This window comes from Pithys albifrons, chromosome 19 (assembly GCF_047495875.1).
Source record: "Pithys albifrons albifrons isolate INPA30051 chromosome 19, PitAlb_v1, whole genome shotgun sequence".
Classification (NCBI taxonomy): domain Eukaryota; kingdom Metazoa; phylum Chordata; class Aves; order Passeriformes; family Thamnophilidae; genus Pithys; species Pithys albifrons.
Genome location: NC_092476.1, coordinates 6,998,484 through 7,007,791, shown reverse-complemented (window position 1 = coordinate 7,007,791; position 9,308 = coordinate 6,998,484). Strand labels below are relative to the sequence as shown.

Below are 9,308 nucleotides of genomic sequence, written 5' to 3'. Positions count from 1 at the left end.
CCCCCACCCTTCCCCACCATGTGAAAGGAGCTCTTTGAGTGCAGGACGGGAGTGAGTCAGTGCGGCTCTGCAGGGGGATATAAAGCCAGCTTTGTCAGGGCTCTCTCCAGGCTCTCTGCACCGTGCAGAGCAGCCTCGGGCTGCTGCAGCCTCCTCACCTGAGCGGGCCAGGCCCTCTGTGCCTCAGCACACACGGGTCACTGCTGGGGAGACAGGAATCTGTAACCTGTGCCACTTGGCACAGTGACCTCCCAGGCCGTGGGAAGGAGCCGGCACTGCAGAGCCTGGCAGGGTTTGTTTGGGATGCTTTGGGACATGTGCACTTGTGTTCCCCCCAAACACACACACGAGTTAAGAAGAAAACCACATTTGTTAGATCTCTGGCAAGTTCAGACATGCCTTAAAGTGTTTATAATAAGAATAAATGAAGTGCTCACTCTCTAAATTTTTCCCCTCTGTGACCCACTTTTTGCAGATGAAGTTGGTAAGCCAACTAGGGCACTCCTTGGCAGAGAAGAAAAATCTCCACTTTGTTCTCCTTTGTAGTAAAATAATAATTCTCCTCTAAAATAACGCTTGTTCCCACTTGGCTGCAGGATTTGATCTCTAAATGCCTGATGAAGTAAAATATTTCTGTGTATTTAGCACCAGCATTTTGACTAAGAGACAACTGGCCACCTCTGCTGTGCATCTCAAGTATTGAAAAGCTTTTTTAAAAAACAGAAAAAAGTAACTTCCTGGTTCTTCTTTAGTGAAATCAGTGTATTCACTGGTTTAAATTAGGGAGTGTTCTAGAAAAGAAATTCCTTCCTGCCTGTGTTGCTAATGAGCTTATTTCTGTCACCAAACTGTTTTTTACATACCCCAAAGCCAATCCCAAAAATCTTTGAAGATTTCTAGAAGAATCTAATCATCTTCACATGGCTAGTTTGCTAAGCCTGGTAAAGTGATTGTGCAATCCTGTATGAGTAAATGGACTGGTTTTCATGGATGTGGGACTCTACCCCAACTTTGGCTGCTGATCTGGAGCATGTGTGAGCACATCGAGCCCCAGGCTGTGTTATCTGAGTGGTGCTCCCTTGTCACTTCAGTCTGGACTCTAATTCTGGGACTTAATTTACGTTTATGTATCTTCAGATATACATTTCTTTGCCTTCAAGCCACAAATAATAAAATAATAAGCTCTTCAATGTGGAATATAGAGATACACTCTGAGGTGTAGGGATCAACAGGGCCTTTTTACATATTTATCCTACAGCCATCCAGATAGGACATGGAATATATTTGGCCAGTGAGACAGAACTAATAACAGCACATTTCATAAACTGTTCCTTTTGCAGATTTCAAAGACCTGAAAGGGTTTAGCAGAAGAGATTAACACCAATGTTTGTTTTACATGTGGAGAAGTGGAGGCAGAGACCTTAAGCAAGGTGCCAGGAACAGAACCCTACTTAATCCCTGTGAATCCTGTTGGAATAGGCATTCTCTGTGGAAAAAAAAAGACTCAAATCTTTACCAAAAAGCACCCTGCATTTGGAGGGTGGAGTTCTTGTCAATAAAAATAATGACCAGCTCATTTCCCTTGTGTTTCCCAGTTGTCGCCACGCTGCCATAGCCAAGTACTTCGGTGATGTCACCCCACCGTGTAACAAGTGTTGTGATTTCTGCAAGAACCCAGGGGCAGTGAAAAGGCAACTGGAGTCACTGGAACGCTGCAGCAACAACTGGAGCAAAACCTGCATCGGGCCCTCTGGCTCCTCCTGGGATACCTACGACCCCGAGCTGTACGAGGGCGGGAGGAGAGGCTGCCGAGGTTTCAGCAGGTCTGTGCTGGAGAGATAAACCCCAGATCCCAGGGACTATCAGAGAAAAGAGCATCTCCCAGCTGCAGGCCCAGCCTCTCCTATTTTCAGCACATGTTTCTGTGTGGATGGTATTTTCCTGTAACTTCCTGGCAGCAGGAGCTGGAATTCCATTTTCCACACACTTTGGCAGCCTTGTTCACATTCGTGTCCCAGAGAGCCAAAAGCTGTTTTGACAGACCTAAGAATTGCCCTGCAGAATGTAATTGGCTTGAGAAACTAGCCTGACATTTTTTTGAAAGCAGCAAGTGGGCTCAGCCTGTTCACAGTCACAAGGATCAAAAATGTTTAAATTGAGACCAAGATGACGTGTTCCATTGTTCCTTCCTGACTTAGTACAGCTGCCTGTGGGCCAGCAGGCCAGGGGCCACTGACAGCACTTTAGTCACCACAGAGGGTGTAATGGAGTGCCAGTGTCATATTCATCTGCAGATTGTGAAATTTTGGTGTTTTCCTGTCAGGCTGACAGCAAAAGGAAGATGTGCAGTGGAAAACATGATTAATTCTGTAAAATGCTGGCAATATGGAGGTGGCAACTTCTCTTTCTCCTTGTTCTCTGGCTGGGTTGCAGGGATTGTGCAGCTTTGTCAGGACGAAGTTTCGCTGCTGGTACTGCCCATGAAGCTCTGCCAGGATACACAGTGCTGTCACACTGGCCTGGCCCTGCTTTACCTTAAACAGCTGCAGACTGGTGGCTTTGTTCCTCAGGCTGAGTCAGAGGAATCTGGTACTTGGGACCTACAGCCTGTGTTGGGTCTCACGATCTGAAAAGCCACGGCCTATGCTGTTGAACAGCACAGTGTTTGCCTCTTGATTTAGTGAACCTCTCCATGACTTGGTTGTAGTTTTGCCTTGGAAGTTGTAATGGTCAACAGCCCTAAAGCTCTGATTTGTGATTCCTGTAAGTTTTAGCTGTGGGAGGCAGCAAACTCCTGGGCTACATCTGGTAAGGATCAGCTGCTGCGTTTCAGTGTATTAGTGATGGGGATTTCTTTTACTACAACAGTCTGTGAGCAACTGAGGCTGAGGAGTGAGTGCTGTGCCCTTTCTGCCATCTCTGCTCCCAGGGCAGTAGTGACTGATGAGGTACAGGACACGAGTCAGTGGCTCCTCAACCCTGTGGGACGATCTGGCAGAGCTTAAATGGAGCCCTCCATTCTCAGAGCATTAGTTGAGAGCTACTAGTTCATGCCACTGCTAACTAGTGTTCATTTTTGCAGGACACTCACTGCTGTCCCAGGTGAGGGATGGCAGTGAAACTAAAAGCTGAGACTTGTTCAGAAGGAATGTGAGATACACCACTGGGGTGATCTGTGCTTTCCAAACGTGTCCCCCAGTTAATTCTGCAGCTACAGAAAGGCTTGTTCCTCTTGTTTTCCTGACTTATCCAGGTATGATGAAGAAAGCAGTGGGAACTGGGAGGACGACAACGAAGAGCGTCGGAAACGGGAGTGGGACAACTTCTACAAGAAGCAGATGAGTCTGCGCAAGGTGAGTGGGTACCAGTTTGTAAGAGATACCCAGGGTGTTTGCTGGGAGTTTGTCCTACAGCCACAAAGGCTGCCTGGCACTAATGAAAATAAATTATTGCATCTTGCTGTTCCTTGTTTTCTTTTACTTTTTACTCTGCTTTTTCCATGTTCTCCATGTTCTGGGCACGTCCCATAATAGGAAAAAATGAAGCTTATTTCTATACTGTTTTCTCTGCAATGCTAATCAGGAGGATTCTGTTGTCTTTAATACCCCCAGTAGCTGTAAAAACAGATTTACCCATTCAGCTTCCCTTAGACATTCCCATAGCCAAGGTGAAATTTTGGCTTTCATTCTTTGTCTTCTTTCCCCTATTTTCATGCCTATTCAGTGCTTTTGTAACTTCAGCTTTAATTTTCCCTGGAAAAGGGGCATAAAATATCTCTCTGTGCTTCCAGACCTGCATGTTTGTTGCAGAAATGGAAATGTTTGACTGATCTTTATTTTCTTCCAGGGCAAAGAACCAGAAAAGGAAGATTTTGTTCCTCCAAGTAAATACCTTCTTTGATTTATAGTGGGTTTGCTTTGGGAGAAGAAAGTCTTGTATTTTGCAGCTGTGTGTAAGTTTATATGGCATCACCCCTGGAGGTGTCAGTCCCCAGGCACAGAGGTTAAAAAGCTTTTGGCTGTGAAAGCTTGGCTGGAGGGAGATGGATCACTGCTTAGCTTTGTTTGGGGTGAAGATATGGAATGCATCTTTCTGAACAACTTTTCCAAAGCAACAGAGAAGGAACACTCTGTTTAACCTGACTTTGTAGGCTATTTGTTCAGTGGTTATGCAGCAGTAATAATGATTGGGCTATAAGGAAACTGTTGAAAATCTTGGCTGTTTCTAACTGTGCTGCTTGGGGCCCTGTCTGGCAGTGTGGTTCTTACACTGTTGTAAAAGAATACCTGGTGGGTCAGGTTACTTTATTTGGCCTTTTGGGGTTTTTTTGGTTTTGGTTTTGGTTTTTTTTTTGGTTGGTGTTGTGGGGAGCAGGAAAGATTTGGGTTTCCTAAGGGCTGCCATCCCTTAAAAAAGGGTTTCCTGAGATGGGAAGGTTTTGGAAAGCTTTGGAAAGTCATAAACTCCAAAGTAGATGTTCTCAATGAGAAAGAACAATCTCACTTTGGCTTCTGCCTCCTCTTTTGGAGTGTGTAGCTTCTATAGGTAAAAAGGGTGACTGTAGTGGTCCTTGGGGTGACAGTGCGGGGAGGAGAATGCCAGGCAGTACTGGACTGGTACTTCCCCATGTCAGCTGAGGTGTTCTCCATCACCCCCAGCCCTGCTGTAACTCCTTTTCCCAATGCCTCTCCTGTGGCAGGTGCAGACTGTCCCCTCAAGGATGCTGGCAGCAGGAGGATCTCGAAGCTCACGGTGAAGGTAAGTCATGGCTGACACTCAGTCCTGTTGTCTAGGAAAGAACAACAAAGATTCTGCCTGCCCCGTTCTTACTCCTTCAGGGGTGGAAGTGCAAGGGGCACTGTGACTTCTGTAGAGCATGTCTGAGTATCCCATGTTTCCTAGGGACGGGAACACTGCTTGAAGATGCTGGAAGAAGCTTTGAGCAACAATCAAAAGAATCCAGCAACAGGAGGAAAAGGGTATGAGATGAGGAGAAAGGGGTACCTAATGAGTCCCTCAACACAGAGCCTGCTCTTCCCTGAGCAGAATTACCATTCTCAAGGAATGCTTTTTAAAGTTATTTTGTCCAAGGATGGAGTTTCATTTAAGAGCATCTGTTTGTTAGTGATGTTCAGGATTGGATATGAGGATTCCTGCGGCTGAGTGCTAAACCAGTTTGATCCCAGGAGCCGCAATTCTCCTCTATCCCACAAGGTGGGGATAGTGTACTTCTCCAACTGAGCCTCTGGGCAAAAGGACTTTGATTGAAAAGTGTTTTCATCACGCTTTCCATTCTCCAGCTATTTGCCACTGCATGCCCTAGGGCTTAACTGGAAGTTATCACTTTTTCTGGCACCGGAGGGAGTGAATTTTGTTTTTTCTGAGAGATACTTAAGCCCTAGTGTTCCCTTTGCAGATATAGAAGTGTGTCTTGCCAGAAATCACCCCAGCCTGTGTTACAGGTCAGACCCTCATGCCTGTGCAGTGGAAATGGAATATGAAGCTTTCCGGACCAGCAAAATGGCAAATTCATACAAGGCAACTGTGCTAAAGAAGGTGGGGACATACATCTGCTGTGTGAATGTGGTGGGGCCTCAGCTGGAGGGGAAATAGGGTAGAGTTTGTGTGGGAAGGACAAAGGAGAAGCTCTGCTTTGCCTTGGGTTTCTTCCAAATCTTTCTTCTTGATTTTGTTTCCAAGAGGGCCCAGAATTACTTTGGTTTCACATCTTTGTTGGTTTTACAGGCCCTGGAAACCTACATGCCAGTGCAAGCTTACCCAGATATGTTCTAGCAATAAAGGGAGTGGGGGTGCTACTGCTGACACTAGAGGAGCCTTAATTTGGGGTACCTGGTTGCCATCAGTCTCTCTGAAGGTGTTTCTGTTCTTGAGACAGGTGCCTGTCCAGGGGAGACATTTGTTTTGCCACTATGGCTCTTAGTATGTCCAAAGGCAGGAATGCATAAAGATTTCTAGCCATTGGAGAATATTTCTGTTCTCTTTTCAGGTAGCAGAAATCAGCAAAGCCTCCAAACAAGGAGAGTTGTTCTCAGTCTTTGGGTCTGGAACTGGTGGCAACAGCAGCTTGGAAACAAAGTCTGAGTCTCCAGCAGAGGAGGATTTCCTCCCTGCATCCCAGGTGTACTCGGTGAGTATTGATGGGATGGACAGGAGGGAAAGGTGTGTTTTGTCTTTCTGCTTTTTTTATTAATTTATCTTACATCCTTTATGGGCCATAGCTGTGTGTTTCTATTGGAATTGCTTTTCCCTGTCTGTCTGTCACGGTGGTTGCTATTAGTGAATATAATCTGTGTGCAGGCCACAGGTTTAAATAAGTTCTTTCTCATCTTGCTCTAACCAAGGATGTGTTTCCCTACTGCTGGCCTGGGAATTTAACCTAATCCATTTCCCTCATGTCTCAGGTGATAGTTGTGATGATAAGTCAGATTTAGAGCCTCCCCCAGCTTACAGCTGTCCACACTGGTGTATTGTGTGCAGAAACTTAGCTCCTTTCAGGGTTCTGCACACAGGGATGTCACATCCAACATTTCTTCTTCCTTTCTCCCTAGTTCAAACCCAAGCGTGTGGGAGCAGGATTTCCAAAGAAATCCGACTTGTTCCAGACAGCCTCAGAACTGCTGAAGATCCAGGAGGAGAGTGATGCAAAGCCTGACAAAAAAGAAGTAGATTGTCCAAATAGGCAAGACAACAACAGCTGCAGTCCAGAACTGGACACCAGAAACCCTGTTCTCCAGGGGAAAGAAAGAGAAACCAAAGCACTGTGTGAGAGTGCTGGGGTAGAAGTATCCCCTGAAAAGAAGGGACAGCAATCCAGTCCAGACACAAAAGCTGCCCTTTGGGAGAGCCCTCCCAAGAAGTCCAAACGCAGCAAGAAGCAGCAAATGCTCGCAGAAGCAGCTAAAAAAGAATCACAGGATATTTCCAAATTCTTCTCCCTCTCCAAAGGTGGCTCTAAAGCCAAAAGTTGCAGCTCAACAAAGGAAGAGGGCTGTTCTGCAAGCACACTACCTCAGGTTTCTTCTCAAAGCATGTGTCAAGAGAAAACAACACCTCAGGAAAACAGAGATGTCTCTGGAGATCTGACTGGACAGTCCCAGACAGAGAATGAAAGACTGGGAGAAACAGAAGGAACAGAGACTGAGACAGGGGAGGATTTTAAGACCCAGCAGGCTGCTGAATCTGAACTACTTCAGGAAGAATTTGATATAAAGTCCAGGTAAAATCCCTACCTCTTTGCTCCCTTTTTGCCCTGTTAACAAGCTGCAGAGCCCCACCAGCCTCGTCCTGGAAACTGGTAATCTGAATGAGATCCCTGGGCAGGTGAGGGAGATTTGCTTTACCATGAAGGGTCTCATGGCCACTGGCAGTGAATGCAGGAGTATTTTCACTGTGGAATGATTACAGTTGACCTTCTCTCCACTCTTCCCACTAGTGCTGCTGCAGATGTCTCAGAAGCTGAGCTACCTGTGGTTGGGGAAGGTGAGAGTGGGAAGCGGGCAGGACCAGATGAGGTAAGACTTCAATGAGTGCTAATTTCCTCTATTTCTTCTGCTCATCTTGTGCCAAATTTCTCTCTGGGAGTGATGCTGCTGCCCTGAACCTCACCTGAGAGTGCTGTTTATCTGGGGAGGGCCCATCTGCTGTTGCACCAGAGAGGAGAACCCCAGTTTTGTTGCATTCCTGGTGTTTCCTTGCTGCCCACTGGGCCATGCCAGCACCTGGGGGGGGCTGCAGTGGGGAGCTTCCCCTCCACTCTTTGTTTTCTCCTCTGTGCAACACGTGTGACTGTGCCCTTGCTGGTGACTTGCCTGGAATGAGTCCCTTCACCCCCTCTAGATCTGTAATGAACTATAATTAGCAGCTGCTTTCTCCAGTCAAGGGAACAACCACAGGCCAATGACACACAGGACCGTTGGAAGCGACCTGTGCTCACAGCCTGCCTTGCCATTCAGTCTCTGCTTCTGCATTTGGCAGCTGTCTCTGCAGCAGTGCAGTCTTCTTTCTCTCCCAAACTGAGCAGGCATGTGGCACTCCTGACATGGCTGGTCTTTCCTGAGGGACAGACATCCTGAAAAATCTTTTCCAGTCAGGTTTTTCCCTTAAAGAAAAGGTCTAGCAATTAGCTGCCCTAATAAGAGCACAAGGTAGTTCTAAGTGTGGTACTCTTAAAGGGTTTTTCTCAAAGTCCCTTCGTGGGGCAAATAGTGTGTTATGTCTGCACAGCAAAATGGGCTACAGAGATTCCTACTGTAGGAAGAGTCTGCAGGATGCTGCAAAGATTTGTGTCTCTGGAAGGAAGTGGGTGATTGGTAATGGAATGCTGCCACAGGAATTGGTAGTTTTGGTTTTATTCTGTCCCCTCTCCAGGATATGGAAAGTCCTTCACCAAAGCGATTGAGGACAGCGGCAAAATCCTCTATTCTGTCCAACCCAGAATGCAGAAGTGTTGGTCCAACAAAGAAGAAGGTGACTTTTGATTCCACCTTAGTACACTGTGAAGAGGGAACCAGCAAGACCCTACAGCCAGTGAGCAGTGGCGTGTCCCTCAAAGACACTGCAGACATCGTTGTCAAATATTTGACCCCGTTCTACAAGGATGGCAAATTTGCTTCCAAGGTAGGGCACAGCTCAAGACTTCTGTAGTAGAAAGAGTCTGCATCTCATAGTGATCTGGGGATCTGAAAATGGAGAGATGATCTGGATATCACATTCCATTTCCAAACTGCACCTTGGTAGGTGCTGTTTTAGTGATGCCAGGTGCAGGAGCTCACCTCTGCCACAAAAGGGTTTGTGTGTGTTTGGAGTGGTGTCATGTTGGTTCCACACTTATTTGTGGTTGTTCATGTTTTCACATAAAACTCTGGCACGTTTTTAACTCCCATCTGTGCAGCAGCTGCAGATCAGGCTCAGTTCTGGTGTAGTTGCCTTGATGTGTCCTGCAAGGCAGGCTCTGTGTGCCAGCACTGCAGGGTTAGGTGTGTTTGCAGGTGTGCAACACTCCTGTAATCTCAATCTAGGAGTGGTTTGTGCCACAGCCAGCCCGTGCTGAGGGCAAGACAAGCATGGAAACAGTCTGGTGAGGTAACTCATGTCTGCTTTCTGCTCCCTGTCTCTCCCAATTCTGCAGGATCTGTTCAAGGGCTTTGCCCGGCACCTGTCTCACCTGCTGACCCGGGAGCAGAGCCCTGCCCGCAGGACAGGTCAGCTGGGGACAGCCCCGAGAGTCAGGGCTCTTTGGGTGCCAAGGGGACTGATGTCCTTAGGGGGGCAGATGTCTGAAGTATCAA

The 9,308-nt window shown here is 47.0% G+C and overlaps 1 protein-coding gene across 2 annotated transcripts in view; it reads left to right on the top strand.

Moving 5' to 3' along the window:
• Positions 1-9,308, top strand: part of RECQL5 (RecQ like helicase 5) — a 37,350-nt gene that overhangs the window by 26,846 nt on the left and 1,196 nt on the right. For both annotated transcript variants that reach the window (XM_071573859.1, XM_071573858.1), the window contains exons 9-19: positions 1,596-1,823; positions 3,254-3,353; positions 3,847-3,883; positions 4,700-4,758; positions 4,903-4,979; positions 5,463-5,556; positions 6,008-6,148; positions 6,570-7,237; positions 7,454-7,532; positions 8,389-8,637; positions 9,149-9,221. In XM_071573859.1, the coding sequence (XP_071429960.1) occupies positions 1,596-1,823; positions 3,254-3,353; positions 3,847-3,883; positions 4,700-4,758; positions 4,903-4,979; positions 5,463-5,556; positions 6,008-6,148; positions 6,570-7,237; positions 7,454-7,532; positions 8,389-8,637; positions 9,149-9,221 (1,805 nt within the window). The remainder of the gene's footprint in view (positions 1-1,595; positions 1,824-3,253; positions 3,354-3,846; positions 3,884-4,699; positions 4,759-4,902; positions 4,980-5,462; positions 5,557-6,007; positions 6,149-6,569; positions 7,238-7,453; positions 7,533-8,388; positions 8,638-9,148; positions 9,222-9,308) is intronic.